Source organism: Cloeon dipterum, chromosome 3 (assembly GCF_949628265.1).
Source record: "Cloeon dipterum chromosome 3, ieCloDipt1.1, whole genome shotgun sequence".
Taxonomy (NCBI): Eukaryota; Metazoa; Arthropoda; class Insecta; order Ephemeroptera; family Baetidae; genus Cloeon; species Cloeon dipterum.
In genome coordinates this window covers 8,070,421-8,093,353 of record NC_088788.1, presented here as the reverse complement: position 1 = coordinate 8,093,353, position 22,933 = coordinate 8,070,421, and the positions used below count along the sequence as shown (strand labels likewise).

Here is a 22,933-nt window from a genome sequence, read left to right as displayed (position 1 = left end):
GATGTTTAGAAGAGAGATATCGCAATTATTTAGAGATAAATTAATTGAACAGATATATGAATTCCTCTAATGAAATGAAATTGCAGTTTTACTGAGAAATTGTTAACAGAATGCGCAAAAATGGTAGAGCTTTGCGCGCGAATTTTGGTCAGAAAATTTCAGATTCACTAAAATTTGATTTGCTGTTGGGATTTTGAAGTATTTTACCAATCAATACATCATGCTACGAAATAATTTTGCAGGGAATATAACTGGTTGGTTGAAGAAGAAAGGTTTTTGTCTGTTTTACGTCCAAATTGGAGAGTTACGTGCGATTTAAAGCTACAAATTCAATTAACTTATGTCCGCCATTTTGAAAATGTGCATATTTTGCTATGTGTATGATAGTTCGGATCCATTAAAGGAACAATTAACTATTAATGTATCCCGAATTTTGCAGAAAAAAGGATTGCTATAAAAATTTGAGCCATTTTAGCCCGGTGTTTGCACACTTTTACAGGTTTAAAGAGAATTGATTATGAAAAACTCCGGAAAATCCAGGGAAATTCTTTGTTGTCAATGCATAAAAATGTTCTATTGCTGAATATTAGGGAGCATTTGATTACGAAAGAAACTTTTAATTTAGTCTTTAGTCAAACTAATTAAAGCGAAAGAAAAATATGTTATTAGTGACCTAAATATTTTTCTAAACATTTTTCCAAATCAAAAGCAAGCCTTCTTGTTTATTTCTGGCTTGTTTGTGGCAGTTAAATTTTATTTAATGTTTTATCATATTGTAATTAACAGCAAATGATTTAATAAATTACCGTAGAAGAAAAAATATAAATTGGGGAGGGGGGTTTATATAAATATAAAACCGGAGCTGATACAGGGTATCACCGGCGGCGGTGGAGGGCCGGGGCGGTCGACACGAGAGTGTCAAGTGTGTGTTTGACTCCGGCTCAACGAGAAGAGAGCGAGAGCAGAGCAGAGGGTTGTGTGCGCAGCAGGTTGCATAAACAGCGTGCGCGTGAGCAGGGCTGTCGGCGAGCCCACGAGCCGGAAGGAGACATGAGTTTGGTCGCGAGTAGCGAGGAGGGCATGCCCTGAGATGGAGGCCCGCAAGCCAGGTGAGTGCCAGGGCTCGCCGAAGGGTCGACTACCCTTCGCCCAGGGTGCGTGTTTTTTTGGTTTCTAATTGGGCTTCTCGTGTTCGGGGCGGCTGCGGTGTCGCGGAATCGGCGCGGGTATTGATCGGCCCAGCATCTCGCACGCACCGCAGGCCCGGATCCACGCCAATCTGCTGCTCCTCTCGCCTGCGGCTCATCTCAATTTTCATTTTATTCTGGCGAAATTTCTAAAATATATTTTCTTTAAATTTGGTCTGATGTTTTCTTAATGGTTATTTTTAAATTGGATAGGTTTAAAACAATTTGAAACTTACAGTGATAACAGTGAATTATTAATGATATTCAAATCAAATGACATGCACGGTTTTAATTTTTATTTTCTTGCGTGTTGCTTTCTCGATTTTGACTAATTAATTTAGTTAAAACATAGCATAGCGGCTATTTAAAATGTGTTTGAAACTAAGTCAGTTTTTCACCGACTCTGTCATGAAGACAAAAATGCAAATTATTTATTATATAACTTGAAATTTCGGACTTTCTTTTTCATTGGATAATTTTTTCAATACAATGACTAACGTGGAGCACATTTATTTATTTATTTTAAGTGTACGTTGAAAATGAACAAGTAATTTGAAATTGACTCCAATATCACGGAGAAACACATTTATTTTTATTTTTAAATTTGATGGGAATAAAGGAGGCTTTGGATTTTGTCGAGTGTGTCGTCTGCTTTAACACGCCTTGGGTCAATTTGCCTTTGTCACCCCCCTATTAAAGGTCAAGTGTTTGCTTTCCGCCCTTTAAAGGGAAGCGGCTGTTATATAGCTCCGCCGAAAATTCAAAAATAGTAATTTTTTATTAAATGATTTTCCAACCGCTATTAAATATTTTTGGGTTATTAAATTATTAATTTTACTCTTTCAACAATTTTTATCTTTTTAAAAAATACAAAACTGTGTATCGTTCTTAACATTTTGTTTAAAATTTGAAACAGATTAATCAGGTTGGATTCGAGATTCGACCAGTCATTTTTTTACCGTCGAGATAATTTTGCGAAATCATATCAAAAGTGCGATATAGACATATTTTTATTTCCGTTTCCTTTATCAGCAGCTTTGATAATTCAGTCAATCAATCCAGGCTTAGGGTTGAGGCAGGGGCACCACCTGCGAGGGACGTGTGCCACCGAGCAGTTCCTCCAGTCCGAAATCTCCAAAAACAGACTCACGCCCCTTGGCTGATTTAAAAAAATTATTATTAATGAAATAAATAAATTCAAAGGTCTCGTATTAACTGATAAATTGGAAAGTTCAGCTTGTCTCTGGCTTAGGTGGGCGGCATTCAGGGTGCGGGAAGGTTCGGCCAGGTCCTTCAGGGTCTGGTGCAAGTCGAAGGGCGTCGTCAGCCGGTCTTCAGAATTTTTTCTCAGGTTGGTCATCGCCGCAGGAAATTTAGACTCAAACCAGGCTGGAAATGAAATTGAAACCAACGGCAGAAATTCCTCAACTGCACCCTGAAATCCATGAATTAAATATTTAAAATAAACGGAAACCATTTAGATCGTATACAAGAATAATTTCCATTTTGAGGATAGTTTTAAAATGCAACATGGAACTGAATTTAATATATTTTCTTTTTAAGACCTTCTAAATGGTGTTTGAAGATAATTTAATATCAAAAAATTTAATAAAAAATATTTCGAAAGTAATTACAAAAATTAACTAAAACAAATATTATTTTTTATTAAAATTTTCGTTTAAAAAACCTTTGGAGGAATTTCTCCGGCGGTGAGGACGACAAGGACGGTGTTTTCTAGTTGCTTTCGTCTACGCAGGGTCTTGAGGGCCTCAGACAAGGCTTGGTCAGGGGCTGATCGGGCCACTCGAACCACAGCCAGGTATCTGCTGGAGGCGAACCTCCTGACGAAGGTCTGCACGTACCTGAGCAGCACGGATGCCTCCGTCCGACGCCCCACACATCCTGACGTCCCCTCGGCGGCCAGGAAGAAGGGACGGGGGTAGTAATCGGTCGGCGGAGACGCGAAACCACCCTCCTTAACGATTCAAATATATTTTTTTGTTTAATTTTTTATTTTGCCGACCTGGGAATTAAAAATAGCTGCTTGGGTGGGAAGGTCAGCAAACAGAGTTCGGAAGCCTTGCTCGGCGAAGCTCCGCCAGAGGTGCGGGCACTGGTCGAATTTCGGTCTTTTGGGGCGGGGGCTGGGCCAGCCGCAAACGTCGTCCAGCTCGTCCACCGCCTGGCCCATCAGCAGCGGCACCAAATTCGCGAAAGCGTCGTCGCCGACCACGCTCTGGCCTTTCAAAGTCACGGCCGACATCCGCCTCAAAGTGTCCATCGTCGAGGGAAACTCTTGCTCGGCGCCCCAACGCGAATTCGAGTCAATTATAAATAATAAAACGCTCACCTTCAAATTTAAATTAAATAATATTCCATTTTTTTCATGATTTTTTTGCACCTGATGCGGTCTTTTTGGCAGTTTGTTGCACCTTTCCTCCACTTGATCTTTGAAGGGGACGAAGGGTCTGAAGTGCACGTTCTCGTCTGATCCGCATGAAACGCGAATAAACTCGGGCACGTCGTTTCCCCTCAACTGCATGCCGCTCTCAGGCACCAGCAGCTCCTCCATCGGCCGGCAAGCATCGCCCAATCTAACAATTTAAATTTCCTTAAAGCTGAAGAAACCTACTCCTTTTAGCGTTTTTCAATTAAATAAATAAAAGAAAAATTAAATTTCTTGTTAAGCTAATTTAAAAATTATACGAAGAAAATTAATATTTTTTCTTTCTCCGTGTCAAAATTGTTAACGCAGAAATTCGGTAAAAAATATAAATCAGCGCAATCTGCAATGGTAATCATACAAGTTATCAAGAAAAAATTAATCATTCGTAATTTTAAATAGAAATTAAATTATTTTTAAAATACCTGAAGCTGTCATCGTCTCCAAAAACTCCAAAAATATTTGTATAACAGCACTTTTGCCCATTTGCAAATTTCCTAAAAAAATACATTCAAAGACAATATTAAATTTAAACAACGCTTTAACTGACTGCTCTTGGTTGCAAATAATTCGAGTCCGGTTTGTAGCTTTTTCTCCGAATTTTCTGCTCAAAATGCGGCATCCTTTGCTGTCGGGAGTTGACTTTTGGGCTCGTGCTTGGTGGACGGCCCTGAGGAGGGCGTAGCGCAGAAAAGAGAGCGCGATGAGTAGGCCGAGCAGCAGCAGCAGCCGCGTCTTCCGTTGCCCACGCAACATATCGCACTTATCCATCCGCAATCACGCTTCTTATTCCCATTTCGTTCCGACGCCTTTGAACCCTTCAGCGATAACGAAAAATGCATGCACAGCCGAAACAGAAAGCTGTTTTGTTTACTATAAAATATGTATATACATACAACTAATAAAGAGAAAAGAAATCTCTGGAACCTGAGCCTTGATTTTTAATTTTAAAAAAATCATAAGTAATGAGATAGTTAAATATATTATAAAAAATTGTTTAAACTGGTGAGAGTTTGTACAATTTGCCCTTTAATTTTTTTTTTATAAATTTAAATGCAGGATTGAATATAACAGAATAGGAAGTGTGCGTTGCGTATGTTTTATTAGTGCAGTCAACAAAGTTGTCCGTGAAATTGCTAAAAATTTCGCCAACTTGACAGAAATTTTGATTGTCCTCGGCTTCATAAGCTTGGCGAAATGTGCGCGCATTGCGTGTTTTCTTTCGCCTTTCCTGTCTCGTCCGCACAAACAAACAACTCAATTCACTCGCGTCTATCTCGATCAGGCGCGAAATATATACATATTTATTTATTTTCATTTTCGCACTCTTCCTCCTCTCTCCCTTTCTCTCACTCGAGAGAGATAAAAGTTTTGTCACGCCGGCTGAAATGCGGATGGTTTTCTTTGACACTCGCAGGGATGGCCGGGTGGCGCAAGTTGGTCTTCATGCTGCTCTTTTTCGGCGCCGCTGCCGTCGTCTACGTGCTGCAGAACGCTGACCTCGGCGCCGCCAAACTCTACCCGGACCCAACCTTCATCGACTTTACAAATGGTGAGTGAAATTTTTTATTTAATTCATTGATTAATTGGTTTAAATTTAAAAAAAACTTGTTAAAATATTGGAAGATCACAAATAACTCATAAAATAAACCTTTTTTTTGCAGAGACTGAATTTCAAAATGTTGCTGTAACGTCGTCAGAGACGGAGAACGCAGCCCAGGGACCCTTTCTCATTGACACGATCGGCTGTAAAATTCCAGACATGCCAGCCAACAATTCCATGATTGCCAAATTCACCAAGGACGTTCAGCCGACCCCAGAGGTATAACACCAAAATATCATAATTTAATTTAAAATTTCCCGGAAAATGGAACGATTTTAATTATAATTTAGCATTTCGGCGATTTTTAAATTCAATTTTAATATGTTTATAAATAAATGTGGACTGTCAAGAAATAAACAAAATAGAGAGATTTTCAAAATAACATTTTGTTCAATAATATTTTCTGCTTAAAAGTAATAGAAAAATGTATTATTGAATAAATAAGAAATTGAAAAAAATCCTTTTTTATTTTGTTTAGTGCGACAAGGATTGGTGGCCTCTGCAGGGAAAACTGAAGACGCGCGGTCCAGCGTTGGTGCAGAGCGACCTGGACTCGCTCTACCTGAGTTCGCTGGCCAAGAACCTGAGCTGCTGCTACCGGCCCTTCACCAGGGCCGCGCCTGACGCCGCTGGCGTCGACAACAAATCCGTGTTAGTAACAATCAACTAAAAACTTCTTTGTTTCCTTGTTTTGATTAGGCCTGAATTGCAAAAAAAAAATATTTATAGTTGTTAATCTTTTAAAAACAAACAGACTTTTAATCAATTTCTAAACTCAACGAGTTTGTTATTTTTTCTTGTATAAATTAAAATTAATTTCAGATTTAGCAAGATGTGCATTCCGTTCAAAAACCGGGACAGAGTGGAGCAGCGGCACGAGTTCGTGCGGGTCGAGTGCTACAAGAATTCGACGCGCGGCGGCCCGCAGCTCGCTTACAAGGACTTCCACGCCTTCGTGCCCCTCAAGCCGAACGTCGAGGGACGCTGCACAGATGCAGACCAAAGCCCAAATCAGGTGAGATGAAATGTTTTTACAATTTCATAAAGACTGTTACTTTAAAATTATTATTGTGTTCGCAAATTGAACAAGAAGTAAATTTTTATGAACTGGCCAAATCAAAATTATTTATATCGTTAAAATATTCTTGTAAAGACTAGTTTGCATGCAGGCTTTATCATCTTTTTTTTTAGAAGAAAACCAGTGAAATTATAAATATTAGATATAAATGACACGTCACGATTACAAAAATTAATATGATTTTATAAATTAAATTAAAACCAAATAAATGTAAAATAAAAAATATTTAAATTTGTCTTTTTATCAGGTAAGCGTGGTGATTTTGGGAATCGACTCGGTGTCCCGTCTGAACATGCTGCGGGAGCTGCCGTTGAGCGTGGCGGCGTTGGAGGCGGCGGGCGGCGTGCCGCTGCTGGGCTACAACAAGGTGGCGGACAACACCTTTCCGAACCTGATGCCGCTGCTGACGGGCCTGGCCGAGTCGGAGCTGAAAGAATTGTGTCCGTGGCCGGGTCCGGAGCGGGCCATCGACGCGTGTCCCTTCGTGTGGCGCCGCTTCGCCAATGCCGGCTTCCGCACCGTCTACGCCGAGGACAGCACCTGGATGACCACCTTCAACTATGCCAAGGCCGGATTCCTCCAACAGCCCACCGATTACTACGCTCGACCTTTCCTCCAGGTCATTAAAATTTCTTTTTCGAGGTCAAAAAGTCCTAATTTTTTTTTCCAGAACGCGGAGGAACAAATTGGCCACCTGAAAAAGTGGAACGTGAAACTGTGCAGCGGCTCGAGGCTGACGGTGCACAACCTGCTGGGCTACCTGTCCAAGGTGCGGCAGCGGTTCGCCGAGTCCAACTGGTTTGGCCTTTTCTGGTCCAACTCGGTGTCGCACGACGTGCTCACCATGCCGCACATCGGCGACGCCGCCTTCGCCGCCGCTGTCAACGCAATCGACTTCAACCGCACCGCCCTCCTCTTCATCAGCGACCACGGCATGCGCTGGGGGCCCATCAGGGACACTTACCAGGTCAGATAACCCAAAATCTACCCCTAAATTTAAGTTAAAATAAGAAATTTTCAATATAAATCAATTTTTTAATAATTTTTAAATAAAAATCTTTTAGCTATTAAAACAATTCTCATATTTCCTTAAGCAAATATGCATTTCCCAACTCGCATTCAAATTTTTGCCTTTTTTTTAAATAAAAACCAGCTAGTTGAACAATAAAAACGACTATTTTGCAATAAAAAATATTTTTCTTGTGTGTTTCGAATTAAAATTAAATTGATAGCAAAATAAAAACATTGTATTTGAATTTTCAGGGTTGGCTAGAAAGTTGCCTGCCAGCGGCGTACATGGTGCTGCCACCCTGGTTCGAGAAGCTATACCCTGAAGCAGTTAGAAACCTTAGGCAAAACGCCGCTTCCCGGCTAACGACGCCCTTCGACCTGCACGCCACCCTGACGGATCTAATCCACCCTGACAAAGGGCTGAAACACCCGAGAACCACGACACGGGGAATCAGCCTTTTCAGATCCATCCCTGAGAACAGGACCTGCGAGTCCGCCAGCATACCTGAATCCTTCTGCACTTGCCAGGTGAGAGAATTGCTCCCAGAAAAGTCGTTAGCATTAAAATTAGGGCTCTAATGGAAACTTTTCTCTTAAATTTTAATAAATAAGGGGTCAGGAAGCCGAATTATAAGAAAAGAAAAGTCAACACTTCACACTAGGCCCCCCTCCTGGCACTGGAATAGCCACTTTAGCACCTTGTAAAGTCGAAGAGAGCCTCTCAAAACTCCCCTTCGAAGCCCCATAATCGTTTTTAAATCACACAGACTTCCAGTCTTTCAACGGGGGCTAATGTGGTGTTTCAAATTCCACTAAACCATCAATTATATTTCTCCCTTAAATCAGACGAGTCGCCCTGTGGAAACGCGGAGCGTGCCCCACAAGGCGGCAGAGGCGGTAGTGGCCCGGCTGAACACGGCGCTGATGTCTGCGCCGGAGTGCGCGGCGCTGAGCGTGGGTTCTGTGATGTCGGCGCGCGAGATGGGCCAGCACCACCTGCAGCTCGTGGTTCGGACAATGCCGGGCGACGCCCACTTCCAGGCCACTGTCAGCAAGGTGGCCGACAACCGTTACGAAGTGCACGGCCCCGTCGCCCGCATGAACCTCTACGGCAACGCCAGCTGGTGCGTCAGCAACTACCTCCTCAAGCCCATCTGCTTCTGCTTGTGAAGGACAAAAATAAAAATTCAGAAGCTCAGGGTGTCTTCCGCGGACGACTAGTCAAAACAGAGACTGTTGAAAGAAATAAAGATTTATCTTTTGATACACACTAGAGACGCTGTTTAATTTTATTTGATGACTTTCTAAAGGTACAAAATCCGTCAAGGCCGGAAAAAATACAAAATAATTTGCTGGTCCTCAGTAAAATCTCAGTCCCTTTATTTTTAGTATGAAAAATCAGATTTGACATACACAATAAGCTAAAATACAATAACATACAACAAAAAATTCATTCGACCATGAGTCTAGGTGCAATGTTCATTGACATGAGCTCCTGGAAGAGCAGCTTGGCGGCGTACGGCAGTCGGACCTGCGAGATCTGTGGAAAAATGATCAGAAAAATTCAAAATCAGGTTGTCAAGATTAATTACCTGAGTCTTATTCTTGCAACTCTTGCACTCAAAAGTGTTGTTTCGGAGGTTGGCGATGGCGATGATGCCGCACAGGTTGCAAACGTGGATGCGGTAGGGATCGGAGACCTCGAAGAGACGCTCGCGAAGGAACTGGGCGGCGCCGTGAGAGATTTGACAATCGCGCTCCATCTCACCGAAACGGAGACCACCGTCGCGAGCTCTGCCCTCCATGGGCTGTCGCACCAGGATCTGCACGGGACCTCTGGCTCGGGAGTGAATCTTGTCGTCAACCATGTGCTTGAGACGCTGGTAGTAGGTCGGCCCAAGGAAGATCTGCGCCTGCATCTTGCGGCCCGTGTGTCCGTTGTACATGACCTCGTTGCCACGCAGGTGGTAGCCGTACTCGTTCAGCAGTGACGAGATCTTCTGCACGTTCACGGCGTCGTTAAATGGCGTCGCGTCACCGATTTCGCCTCTGTTCGCCGAAACCTGAGCAAAGAATGACGACATTTAGGCGGGAAAATTGGTTTTTGGCGGGAATTGTGGAATTGATCTCTGATTAACTTTTGAAAAAAAAGGTTCTCCAGAATTGCTGGCAGGAAAATTTTATGTAAAACGGGATAGAAATTCACGCAGAATTCGTCAAGAATTCCTATATTACGACTGTTGTAATTGCCCCTCCACCAATCTCTATATTGATGTAATTTCTCCTCTAATAACTACTACACAGACAGATTCGATATTTGATCATCAGCTGCTTGAAGAATAATCAACAAAAACGCAGCTATAAAGGTCACTGTCCTCATAGAACTAAATTTGAGAAAAAAAATCGCAAAGAACGCGTGGTGAATGCAGCTGCTGATTGGCCGCTGCAGAGGTCCCCCCCCCTCTCTCAACAACTTGCTGACAGAGGAGTGGGGATTTTGTTTCGCGCCACTTTAAAGAATTGTCGTGATTTTACTCTCAAAAACCTGCAAAATTCGTCAATTTTGGGCCTCTTGACAAAAAATGCATTCTATGATCCAAAACTGGTAGATTCTTGAGGGTCAATGTACTCTCTTTAGGTCAATGACCGATCAACCATGAGAAATTATAACTGAAGGGGGAGGAGTCAAAGGCAGCCAATGAGAACACGGCTGACTGCTTGTGACTGGTTTTGCTAAATATTTGGAATATTTCAAGAATTCTCACGTATTTTCGTGAGAAACAAAATGTTAAAAAACGATTTTCTCTACATGAACTGAATCAGCGGCCACACTGTTAACTAATTCTTACGTCAGAAGGCAAGAATTCAAGCAAATTCGGTGTTTATCGAGAATCAAGGACTAAACTACCGCATAATTTGATGGAAATTTCAGGAAACACAGGTATCAGAAGCAACCGCTCTGATTGGCTTTTGACGTCAGCGAATCAGAGCGTACGTCGTCTCAAAATAGAGTTCGCTGACCTCTTCCCACTATTTTAAAAACAAAATCACTAACCTTGCCCTGGAGGCACTCGATTAAATGCCCAATGGTCATTCTCGAGGGGATGGCGTGCGGGTTGATGATGATGTCGGGCGTGAGGCCCTCGCAGGTGAACAGCATGTCCTCCTGCCGGTACTGGATTCCGCAGGTACCCTTCTGTCCGTGGCGCGAGGCGAATTTGTCGCCGATCTGCGGAATGCGCACCGAGCGCACCCTGATCTTGCTGAACTTGTAGCCTTCAGAGTTGAGCGTGATCATGACTTGGTCCACGATGCCAGTCTCACTGTTTCGCAGGAAGGTGCTGGCGTCTCGCTTTGTGTAGCGTCGCGTCGTGCCTTCGAGTTCGTCGTCGTTCTCGGGTAGCGTGATCGTCTTGCCGATAATCACGTCGTCGCCCGACACACGGACGCCAGGAGCGATGATGCCGTCTTCATCCAACTTGTCGTAGATGGCATTACGCATGCCCTGGAAATTCAGGAAGAAATTTACTTTAAAATACACCGACAAAATGACTGCTTCGAATTTAGCGGAAAATCGTAATTCTTTTCAGGATTTATTTTCCCAACAGTTACCCTGTATCTAAAGATACTTAAATTGAAAGCCGACACAAAGTACTTGAAAGCGATAGTTTTATTAAACCTTGAAAACCTTAACGTCATCCATAAAAATCTGAACATCCAAGTGGCATTGGAATTTTTGGCGCTGGACAAAGAGAGCGGCCAGTCCATTGTTAAGATCATCAGGATGGAAAAAATCTGAATGCAGTAATTGTTAGGCTGCTTGTTGGATTTTCCTTAGTTGATCAGGCCATTAAAACCAAACAACGGTAAAGGACACCAGAATGAGAAGCGGCCATGACACTGATGACGTCACAACATGGCCGCTCTCTGACGCGTAGGCCGATTCCAAAAATTCCAACGGCACTCTGATTTTCAGATTTTATTGCGGATCACATTGAATTGCATTTTTTTAACGACATGCCCCCTTTAAAATAGTGTAAATACGGCAAAAAATCTTTGACAAGAGACAAATTAATTAAATATGTTGATTTTTCCCAGCAACTGAGGTTTTCTAGTGACTTGACTGACCTAAAAATTGGTCTCCCTGTGGTTTCAGGCCTAATTTAATCAGACCGGGACAAAATTAATGGCTTCAAAGGCCGTAGTAAAAATGGCGGGAAAATTAATAGCATTTTGTAGAGTGAAATATAACGAATTCTATCTGTTGTTAGCAATACCGCTATTTGTTGTTTCAAGCTCGTTGCTTTAAAGCACATTAGATTCTGGTAATTTAAGAAATTTTCGAAATATTGACACATTCATGCTCTTCTTCAACTGATTGGCTGATTAATGGACAAGAGTTACGTATCAAACCAACAACTTTTAAGCTTGGCTCAACTTTATAGTATTGATTTAGATCTTAAATTCCCATTTTTGTAATTTAATAACTGAGAATTAAAAGAAAAACTATAAAGGATCTTAATTTCCCAGTTTTATCCCAGATCACAATTTAAATTCCATGGAAACACTGACCTGGCAGGTGGCCCGGTTGGGCTTCTCAAACTGCTCCTCTTGGTCGCCGATGCGTTTCGACTCCTGGTCCTTGTACGAGCGGTAGAAAATCGACCTGAAGAACCCGCGTTCGACAGCAGAGGCGTTCATGATGACAGAATCCTCCTGGTTATAGCCGGTGTAGCAGGCGATGGCGACGATTGAGTTGATGCCGGCCGGCAGCTCTCGGAAACGCAGGTACTCCATAGAACGGGTTGTCACCAGCGGCTTCTGCGGGTAGTACAGCACGTGCGCCAGGGTGTCCATCCGAACGTGGAAGTTTGTGATGTACACACCCATCGCTTGCTTACCCATAGCGCTCTGTCCAAAGAAAATATTAATTTGCAAAATTGTGTTAATTTTTTATATTGTACCTGGTAAGTGTTACGGGGACTCTGGTTGTGATCAGGGAAGGGAATAATGGAGGCGCAGACGCCGAGAATCATGGCTGGGTGGATTTCACAATGCGTGTATGTGCTACAGTAGGCATTTTCCTTCTCAGAGTTCAGATCGTCAGGTGACATGGCGATCATCACCGTCTCCTCTTCCAGCGTGTCAATGTACTCGACCACACCGCTCGACACCAAATACTGCCATCTGAAAAAGCAAATTTCCTATTTTAGATGTTTCAGAGACTTAAGAATTGACCATGAAAGAATAATTGCAATATATTTTACAGCAATTGGTCCACAAAGCTCAACAAAAGCCAGAAAAATGAACTAAAAAGGCTCACCCGTAATTATTGTAGTCCCTGTCTTTAAGCATCTCGATGTGCCTCTTCTTGAGCAGCAAATTTCCATTCTCGACGATCAACAGCGGTCGGCAGATTCGTCCCGCGTCGGTGTAGATCCGAATTTCCCTGTCCCTTATGTCACGGATCATGGACACCTCAGACACAATGATGTCCATCTGACGCCTAAGTTTCCTCAGGGTGGCCATAAGCTGCTCGGGGTCACGATGAATACCGACCCAGCAGCCGTTGACGAAGATTTTTGTCGCGTCCAAAATGGCTGACGGGGCTATTTCCTCCAGGTTCTCCATGCTCCACTCCTCCAAGAACTCAAGGATGGGCGACGGCTGCGAGCCGACCGAGATGTACGCCATCAGGGCCAGGTTCTTCACGAGGCCGACAGCGGCGCCCTCGGGCGTCTCGGCCGGGCAGATCATGCCCCAAAGCGTATTGTGCAGCTGGCGCGGCTTGGCCAGTTTACCGTCACGGCCAATAGGCGAGTTGACGCGACGCAGATGCGAAAGGGTCGACGCGAACGTCAAACGGTTCAACACCTGGGACACACCCGCACGCGCCTGATGGGCTTTTTTCTGGTCACCCCAGTTACCCGTCGCCAAAGAGTATCTATGAGAAAGTTAAAAATTAATCGGTGATTTAATTAAATCTTTTCTATTCACACGATTTACCAAGATTTCGCTTAATCCACGTTTTAAAAATTATTTAAACTGACCTGAGTCCATCTGTGATGATTTTGGTCTTGATGGCAAGCTCAAGGTTGAAATCCTTGCCTCGGTCGATGAACTTTTGTGCGTACATCCTTACCTCTTTCAGCAGATTTTTAAACAACCTGTTAACAAAACACGAATAGAATCAAAACAGTGTTACATATTAATTTTAAATTTACCCTCTGAAGAGGAAGGCAAGCAGAGGGCCGGCCAAATCGAGTCTTTTGTTTCCGTAGTGATCACGGTCGTCCAATTCGCGCCGACTCAGCGCAGCCAATAGCAGCCGATGCACCATGTACCTGTTAAACAATGACATTATTTATTTAATAAAAAATGCAGATTTATTTCTCATTCATAGCGATGCTTACGAAATTAATATTAAAAATTAGCTGTAAACGAGAAAAAATGAGAGTGAACAGTACGAATTTCCCGCCATTTTGAATTTATTTTAATACGAACAATAAATCCCTAACTGGTTTGCACAAATTTTAATTAAATTGACGGTAGCAAACTATTTTAAGATTGGATTGCATTTCCACAGCCTCGGTGACTGAGAATTTGACTTAATTGGGGAAATATTTGCAAAATGTTATCAAATTCTTTAACGTAATATTATTTTAAAATGGCGCATGACCAAACACGCAAATACCAAACACGTGGTCCTGAAAGTGTTTAGAGGTTCCTACCCCAATCAGTTCAAATTTCGACCAATTTAAGCGTAAAAAAGATGAGAATATTAGGTATGGATTTCCCACAATCTTGAATTTACCTGGATTTAGCCAAAAATCTGGCTCTTCATGATACAAACTAGACATAAAAAGTACAGGGATTTCATTTTCTGACTCCGACTTTCCATTATACATCCTGTGCGGTTCAGAAAATGTATTTTTTTACAGAATGTAAGCGTTATAGAGCTTGAAGCTGTCACAGAAAAGCGCCGCCGGTTACTTAGGATTTTAAAGAACTTCAGATACGATTTCAGACTAAATCATGCAATTTTTAAAATTAAAAATTTACTATTTACGTTTCTACAGCGATTGGCTGAATCAATTTTTCGTTAAAACAGTACAAAATATTAACTAAAACATAATTATGACATTTAATCACTTAAAATAAACCTATCGCGATTTTAACTGCACAAAAAATCATGCAAATATAAATTGGTTTGGTACTGACCCAAGGAAATAAGCCTTCTTGGTCTCGCAGAAGTCCGAGACACCGACGTGCGGCAGCATTTCCTTCTGCAGAATTTCCCTGGCGTACTTGATACGCTTCTCGCGCGTGACGCCAGGCCTCGCACCTCTGGCGCCGATGAAGTTGAGAGCCACGTTCTGCTCCTGGATGACGAAGGCCTCGTCCAGCGACGGCTTCACCATCTCCATCATCTCAGGGTCGTCAAAGTCGTAAATGATGTGCTCGAGAATATCGCGATCAGCCACAAAACCAAGAGCGCGGAAAACGATCATGATCGGGATTTCTTGCTTGATGTACGGCAGGATTGCGATGATTCGCTGGCCGATTGCACTTTTCTTGATACTCTGAAGACAGAAAAATTAAATTGGTGATTAAAATTACGAAAAAATAAATTGAATTCTTATGGTTACATTAAGGCTGACAGTTTGGCATGATTAACGGATTTTAAAATTATTGTTTGAAAGTAATGCTTTACCCGTGATAAGCCAATTTCTCAATTTTGTCTTTATTAACAAAAGTTAGAAGGGCAAAAATGTTTAGCTGGCAAAAACTATACTCCAGTCTTTCCTATAGATAAAAAATTGGCATTGCAACAACAACAAAACAATTTATCCCTATCATATTATTTAAAAATTGTCGTACCTGTCCGCTTCGGGCCATCATATTGACCCAGAGCGTGGACGTGGGGCGGGAACTGTGCTCCTGACACGACCTGATTTCAGCCTTATACGCGAATTTACCATCCTTCATCGCGAACACATACACCGTGTTCGTCGCCATCTTCTCCTGCGCAATCAACACCTAAAAACACACCAATATTTAGTTCAAATCGTTCAATCCCTAGACATTTAAAACCTTTTCAGAGCCGTTGATGATGAAGTAGCCGCCAGGATCGAGTGGGCACTCGTTCAGCTCAGTCAAATCTCGGTCCGTAAGGCCGTTGAGCAGGCAGTACGTTGAACGCAGCATGATCGGAATTTTTCCTGTCAAAATTTATTAAGTATTTTGTTCGAACTTAATGGTGTAAATCTAACCGATGAACGTCTTCTGGTGCTGAGTCTCGATGGGCTCTTCATCCTCCTTGACTACTGTTTTCGTAATGTCAACATAAAGCGGCGCGGAGTAGGTCAGGTTTCGCAAACGTGCCTCGTTCGGCATCATCGGTGACGGTGCACCGTCTTTTTCCCAATGTGTCGGTTTTGAAAGGTAAATCTGCTCAAAACGCAGCAGGTACTTTGGCTAAAAAATGAATTAAGAATTTCATTTAAAAAATAAATACATTTTTGAAGAAAATCAAACGCACTGGTGTGTCGATCTCTCCAGAGGTGTGCTGAGCCTCGGCCTGCAGCTCGATCTGCGGGGAGTCCTCGACGATGCGCTGCACGGACATCTGGATGAACTCATCAAAAGAGTCGAGCTGCTGCCGCACCAGGCCCTTTTCGTCGAAGTACGCGTTGATCACGATCCAGCACGCTTCCTGCCACAACTCGGACGTGATCTCCTCTTGCTCTTCATCCGCGTCCATCGGCTCTGCAAGAGATTCATGGTTGAATCACACTTGCTGACCACTCTCGTAATGAGATTATTCAAATTTAATGCAAATTAAAATGCGTAAAAACGGTAAAAACAAAGATTATTATGTATGTTCCTATCTGGACCAATTGTAATTGCAGATCATGGCCACTGACTTCATAAGTATTTTGGTCCAATTACAGATCCTGACCATCAATTACAGTTAAAACAATGTACAAGACAGAATTCCTCACCAATTTCATTCCAATTGAACGATAGAAAGTGAAAAAGTGTCCCGATTCGGCAATGAATTTCCCATACACCATGTTTGATTCTAGGGATTCTATCATTCCCGGTTTAGGGCACTCACCTTCCTCCAAATCGTACGACCTGTCCATGTTGGAAGCTGTTTATCTGCTTCGCCGACGGTCAAGGGCCCTGCGAAGGGCTAAAAACGGGTCTGGACACTCGTGGACGCTGCTTATAGTCTCTAAATACCACGTACGCTTTACAATGAGCAGCGATACAAACTCTTTGACTGTTGTGTAGCATCAACCATCAACACACATGCACACAAGCCGGCGGTTGCGAGGAGGAGGCGCGGCCTAAGATGGTGGTGGCGCTGGCGGCGTGTTTGGTACGCTTTTGGCGCGAAAGAGGCGTGTAAAGCGGCCGGCCTCGCGTGTAATTCCTGGTTTGGGCTGTTCTGGTGCATATTTTGCTGTTTTCAGGTCGATTTTCGCAGCACACTCAGGTTTCCTCAATATGATTTTGTGTTGAGAACCTCAATCGAGGGTGACATTATGGAGATAAATTAAAATGGACCCAGTTCTTTGCTGGGAAACATTGGATTCGTTGAATTTAGGAAGATCATGATCAACTAAATTAATTTATTTTGGCGTATTTTGGTATCGAATGGACTGCAGAGGTAGCCTTTATCAATACAATGAGAATAAATTCGACATTTCCAAAGAGAATAAGTCCATTTTAAATTATTATTAAATGTTTTTAGCTCAGCGAATTACATTAAATTTCGACATTCTATAGCGCCTGCCAGTGTGACAAAAATATGCAACCTGCAATGCACATAAACATCGCAGGTTGGCAGCGATCAGCAGTGATTGAGTTTCTGTTGATTATTACGTATTAAAAGACAGTTATTTGCGTTACAAAACTTAATTATTTCCCAAAATATAAAAAATGATCTACAAAACAACATTCTCTCTCAAGAATTACAACATCGAAATGAAGCAATGCGGAAAAACTTAGTAAATAAGGTTAAGCTTCGGTTTAGCTATCTTATACACTTATAGTAAATTGTATTTTATAAAAGTGTTGATAAAAAACTACTGTTTACCGAGTAAAAACAGGGCTTATCAGAGAGGGTTGCTTGATTTTACATATTGATAATTAATTACACGGCAATTCTTTTTTTTGCATCGCAGGCGATAATTATTTACGCACAGATCAAAATCTCACAATAAAACTTGTTTAAATGCTTATTGAATTTGAAGAGCAGTAGAGATAAGAAAATGTCCAGATTATAAGCGATAGAATTCTAGCTAGAAAACGCACAGAAATATTTGTTCTAATAGGCTGCAACGCGTGCGACCTTAAACTTAAAACGACTAGATTATTTTCTAATCTGCAAGTGCAACGCGACCGTCAAAATCCCAAATCACGGAAATTTCAACCAACAACGTGATGAAAAAATATTGGACTTTGCATTTTTTTTTTAAAAAAAATAAATTAATTTTAGGTATTTCGTAAAAAAATGAGATTATCCTGGAAGGCCAGCGAAAATGCGACGACAATGAGCCAAAATTGAAGAGCAAGGTGACAATTTGATTAATCAGAGCCGCACTCATCATGCAACAATTATTTTCCAATTGGCCGCCGCGATAAGTGACTTTTAATTAAGCGCGTTGCGCACTTCAAACGTGCCGCACGAGAAAACGCGGGGAGGAGTGCGAAAAAGATAATTGGAAAATGATTTGCATTTGATAGAAAAAAAACTGAGAACTAATTGTAAGTGCGAACAGGCGGCGACATCAAGACACTCGAAAGAATCCGCGCGTCAACACCTTTCGCGCTTGATAAGCAAAACATGAGTGTATAAAAGTGACACGCAACATCGGATCACATGCAGAAAAACACTCAGAGAGAGGAGCTGCTACATCGACTACGCAGACTAAGAGCATGAAAGGTATTTACTCACTCTTTTTAGCTATTTTCATACTACAATTTCTAATAATACAAATGTTTTGCACCCTGAAAAGATATTTTGAACCAGGCGATAAACTAAAATTCTTTATAAGTCGTTAATTATAATTGTAAATACATTTTTTTTCTTAAAATGAGCAGTGAAACACTGTAGTTTATAAAATATAAATTTTATAAATTAAAATACCACCCTAAATCGTATTTAGAATTAAAAAATAGTAAAGTATTTTGTTTATTTTGCCTATTATTCTTACTTTCTGGATTTGTAGAGAAGCGAGAATTGTTTGGCATAAAATATTGAAATTTTTTAATTTGTTTCAAATATAAATAGATCTCCAGACTATTTTTAATTCTTGAAATCGAAATTATACTCACCAATTTTTCATGCAACGTTACAAGAATAATTATTTTAATGAAACTGCTGATTTATATTTTTCTCTGATAAGAAAGAATATATTTTCGAACACCTCCTCGAGTCTGAGAATGAATTTTTATTTCAATCTTAATAAATTTAATTATGGAATAAATAAAAATCCTAATTATTGCCACTTCTGCATCCAGTTTTCAGAGCAGGAGCCGTCATCGCTCCGTTGGTGTTGCTTCTGTTGACTTCCAATGTGCAATCCAGGGCCACTAAGTAATTAAATCTAATTAAATGATTTTCCAACGAAATTTCTAACCGGATTTTAACAGTGGGCTGATTGTTCGCGGTGGAGGTGGCGGCGGAGGCGGTGGAGGAGGAGGAGGAGGAGGAGGCGGCGGTGGTAAGTTGATGAAAAAAAAAAAAAAATTGGAAATTCCATTTAAACGAGGACAATTTAATCTGTATAACTTAAGAGGCGTTGCTCCTTTGGACGTCACGATTTCAGAAGTCGTTGTCGCACCAAAATTGGTCGCGAACGCAGACTTTTGATAAGAAAAAAATCGTGTAAAACAAATGGGAGACGAATTGAGAAAGATTGTGGCCGTTGGGATTTGCGATAAAACATCTGACGCGGCGAGCCGCGCAAATCACGGCTAGCGCAATGATATTCTTGATACGACTGGCGAGAGTGTCCGGCCAACGCTAAAAACTTAATCCTGCGCCTAGATTCGCAGATAGAAGCTCTAATGCCAGCCATATGCCACTTTTATTGACAATTCAGCTGATAAGACGCACTATTCTTGGCGTTTCATTGTCAAAATCGATCGATTTTAATCTATAAATTTTTGTCTGATTTCAGGAGGAGGTGGAGGCGGCGGTGGAGGAGGCGGAGGAGGAGGAGGAGGTGGTGGAGGCGGCGGTGGCGGCGGTGGAGGTTGTAATACTTTAAATTTTAATAAATTCTTTAAATTCGAAATAATATTTTTAAATGAAATTAAAAATAGGAAAATTCTTTAATAAAGAAATTCCGATTTCAGCCAATACAACATCCGCACCAGGAGTGACGACGACTACGACGCCCTCTGGCTCCGTGACCCCGACCACGACCCGAACCACAACTCCGGATCCAACCACAACCTCGGCATCGACCACAACCACGCCGTCTGGAGAGACGACGACGACGACCAGCACGACCACACCGCCGACGACAACTAGTGACCCGAACACCACCACTACACCTCCAGGACCAACTTCCACATCCACCTCCACTTCCACTACAACCACAACCACCACGACCACAACCACGGGGCCCACGACCACCAGGACCACAACCACTGGCGGTCCGGGTGGCACCACTGTCAACCCGACCGAACCTCCGAGGTAAAATTACTACTTTGGTTTGAAAAATGCATTAAAATCCCCACATAATCCCCCCTTTAATACTGGAATTATGCTTTGAAAGGATTTTAAAATGGAGAAAGGATGTAAAAAAACAATTTATATTTTATTTTTAATTTCTGAAAGCTGTGAGCCTCTATTAGAATTTTTTGGATGCGGGCGAGCCATTTTTCTTGTAAAAAAATTAATGAAAATTACCCAAAAACCCAATAGAAGTTTCTTCTTTGATCGATATTTAAATTTATTGGCCACCATTAGGTAAATATGGCGGTTGATTTTATAATTCTAACATCTGAAGATTTTCTTGTCAATTTAATTATTAATTCAACGTCCCTGAATAAGTTTAATGCCCTTTTCCCAACCATAAAGCCGCCAGAGGTACCATTATCCCAACTCCAGCATTCGAAGGGGGGCAAAATGTGGTGTTAGCTTTGATTTTCACCAATTTTCCTTACACACAATTTCAAATTTTCGTAGGACTGTTATGCCAGGCACAGCGGGCGACTTCCGGTGCCTGCCGGCGCAGCTGAAGTGTCCCGACGTGAACTACGGACCGAACGGCGAGAGCGTGTACTTGCCGTCGACGGTGTGCGAGGGATTCTGCCAGTGCGACTGGCAGGGCGTGGCTCACTTCATCGACTGCCCTCCCGGCACCTTGTTCAATGCCATCCTGTTGGTGTGCGACCTGCCCATCTCGGCCAACTGCCAACTCTGAACTGAAATTCTAACACTTTTAGTGCTTTAATCTATTAGTAAATTATTAACTACCTTTTGAAAATTTTCACTTTCTTGTGTATTTTGGCAGTCAGTCGTGTCTCAAAGAATAAAAAAACGCGTCTAATGCGAATTGGTGTTTAATTTCAACTATTTTTTTAGCTTCAAACTATTTATGATGTGTGGAACAGGAATTTCGGCTATTTAATGAACCGGTTGCTTCAAATTTTATGTTTTCTTCCAAAAAAGGCAAACGATAAATTTGATTTTTCACAAGGAAAAAAGTATGGATTTAAGTCAATTATATAAATTTAAATCATGGAAATATGTGTATTTATTTGATTAATTTATAGGAAGCAATTATGATGCGCAGTATTTTCCTATATTATGAATTTTATTAAAGCTGTAGTTGTGGGCTGCGTGTGTGGACTGCGACTTGTGGAAATGGGACGACATCGGAAATGAATAGACTTGGCTGCGGGGCTGAATATATGTGAATTGTGAGGCTCGGAGAATGGGACGGAATAAAGACTCGGGACGCGTCCGAGTGGGTTCGTCAGGGACTTCGGTGAAGCGTGGCGCAGCATCCGAAGTGTGGTACCGCTTAAGCCCAGGCGTGCGATCGACAACATCGGGGACGGAAGCTACATCGTCCTACTGCGATGGCGATCTTTACGTCTTACAGAGTCCTCGTCCAGTTTGTCCTCAGGGTTGGTCCGGTCGTCTAGGCTGCTGCAGGAATTCTCTCTCTTTTGAATTGCGTCGCGTCGGTTTATATATGCTCGTCAAACAATGTGATTAGTCTGTTGTGTGAATTTGTGTGTTGCAGAATGGTCATTGTTTGACGGAATGTAGGTACCCTACAAATTAAATTAATTTTAATGAGCGTATTCAAATTGAAAATATTTAAAGTGTTATAAAATTTTTAAAAAGGGATAATTTTCTTTCTTTCGCTCAACTATATAGTTTCGGCTTCTACCCAAAGCGCACTATTATTTGACGAAGAGAAAAACATGTAGCAGAACATTAAAAATTTCTATAGGATTTTCTATGCACAAAGCAGTTCAGCTTTTTGATTTACAAGTTTCACCTATGGCAACATATATATGATAAAAAGCAGAGTAACTGTCCAAAATTCCGAGCGGTTATTTTTCACCCTCTTCGCTAAACATCCATTTTAAAACTAAAAAATACAAGAAGGCCACATTTGAAGAAATGAATGCCTTAGTTGGATTATTTACATAAACAGATTTAGATTAAATGTGCTATGGATTGTTTTACATGCGTAAAACAGCAGGATTTGAGCACCCTTAAAACCCTTCAGTGCATCAGGAAAGTTCAAGAGGCTAAAATTGAGATTTTTTTGCAATTATGACAGATATAGCGGCGACTTATACTTCCCAAAATCGAACATTTTTGCACATCGTAAGAGATTAAATAATTTTTACTGTAGGAACAAATTGTGACTAAACGATGACCGTTCTGTTAGTGTACAAATTATTTGATGCTTTGGAAGTTGCTCGGATATAAATTAAATTTTCTATTTAACCCACATCCCACATCTGATAATTGCTTTCGGTTTTATTAACTGTAAAAAATTTAATATCTATGAATAGTTTAGCTTAAAATCCTTGAATATCCCTATAAACCTGGGTGGCCATTTTAGAAAACAAGTAATTCGTTGAAAGAAAATGTTTCATAGATCAAAACCAGGATCTAAATTGTTGTTTAAATTCTTTGAAATAAACATGCGGAAACTTTGCAGAAACACCTGCTTTCAAAAGATCTCATTCCTATTTTCGGTCCATAATTTTTATTAATTTCCTTAGACATATCGATTGAAAATAACGTCACTATTGCCATTAACTGGAAACAAATTAAGCACGAGGAAAATATAACAAAGATAAAAATACCCATGAATGATTTTTGTATAAAAGTGTGACTCTTTTCCGCAAAGTTGTCAGTTGAACAAAATCTAGACAAAGAAGCAACATGAAATCCGCAGTTGTTCTAATCCTCGTGCTCGGCCTCGCTCAGGTACAGAATTAAACCTTCCTCTATTATTTCTGCGAATTTTTAAAAATTGATTTCAGTGCTGGGCCATGAAGCTCGACATGAGAGCCAAGCCCTGAAGCGCGGAGGGTTGCCAGAAACGGACACG

At 41.5% G+C, this 22,933-nt stretch overlaps 4 protein-coding genes and 1 long non-coding RNA gene across 5 annotated transcripts; 3 read left to right on the top strand and 2 right to left on the bottom strand.

Annotated features, from left to right (window-relative positions):
• Nucleotides 1-864: 864 nt before the first annotated feature.
• On the top strand, nucleotides 865-8,597 carry LOC135939037 (uncharacterized). The gene is made up of 9 exons (XM_065483170.1): nucleotides 865-1,109; nucleotides 5,048-5,182; nucleotides 5,295-5,452; nucleotides 5,712-5,884; nucleotides 6,056-6,248; nucleotides 6,559-6,930; nucleotides 6,982-7,278; nucleotides 7,575-7,850; nucleotides 8,169-8,597. The coding sequence occupies exons 1-9, from the start codon at nucleotides 1,091-1,093 to the stop codon at nucleotides 8,490-8,492; spliced, it is 1,947 nt and encodes a 648-aa protein (XP_065339242.1). The 5' UTR covers nucleotides 865-1,090; the 3' UTR covers nucleotides 8,493-8,597.
• On the bottom strand, nucleotides 2,173-4,407 carry LOC135940512 (uncharacterized). The gene is made up of 7 exons (XM_065485433.1): nucleotides 4,181-4,407; nucleotides 4,056-4,127; nucleotides 3,589-3,781; nucleotides 3,211-3,537; nucleotides 2,875-3,162; nucleotides 2,404-2,622; nucleotides 2,173-2,346 (listed from the first exon to the last, which is right to left on the bottom strand). Exons 1-7 carry the CDS (start codon nucleotides 4,399-4,401, stop codon nucleotides 2,233-2,235), a joined length of 1,434 nt encoding a protein of 477 aa, XP_065341505.1. The 5' UTR covers nucleotides 4,402-4,407; the 3' UTR covers nucleotides 2,173-2,232.
• Nucleotides 8,598-8,670: 73 nt separating the features above from the next.
• RpII140 (RNA polymerase II subunit RpII140) lies at nucleotides 8,671-16,601 on the bottom strand. Its single transcript, XM_065483169.1, has 14 exons — nucleotides 16,444-16,601; nucleotides 15,865-16,091; nucleotides 15,596-15,800; nucleotides 15,417-15,544; nucleotides 15,204-15,362; nucleotides 14,544-14,905; nucleotides 13,547-13,666; nucleotides 13,373-13,489; nucleotides 12,646-13,266; nucleotides 12,287-12,509; nucleotides 11,895-12,233; nucleotides 10,378-10,827; nucleotides 8,915-9,385; nucleotides 8,671-8,862 (listed from the first exon to the last, which is right to left on the bottom strand). Exons 1-14 carry the CDS (start codon nucleotides 16,469-16,471, stop codon nucleotides 8,773-8,775), a joined length of 3,540 nt encoding a protein of 1,179 aa, XP_065339241.1. The 5' UTR covers nucleotides 16,472-16,601; the 3' UTR covers nucleotides 8,671-8,772.
• Nucleotides 16,602-18,173: 1,572 nt separating this feature from the next.
• On the top strand, nucleotides 18,174-19,034 carry LOC135941499 (uncharacterized). The gene is made up of 3 exons (XR_010574990.1): nucleotides 18,174-18,279; nucleotides 18,858-18,933; nucleotides 18,990-19,034. It is a non-coding gene; the product is annotated as an uncharacterized LOC135941499 (long non-coding RNA).
• Nucleotides 19,035-19,648: 614 nt separating this feature from the next.
• LOC135941251 (integumentary mucin C.1-like) lies at nucleotides 19,649-20,905 on the top strand. Its single transcript, XM_065486599.1, has 2 exons — nucleotides 19,649-20,040; nucleotides 20,536-20,905. The coding sequence occupies exons 1-2, from the start codon at nucleotides 19,649-19,651 to the stop codon at nucleotides 20,771-20,773; spliced, it is 630 nt and encodes a 209-aa protein (XP_065342671.1). The 3' UTR covers nucleotides 20,774-20,905.
• Nucleotides 20,906-22,933: the final 2,028 nt, after the last annotated feature.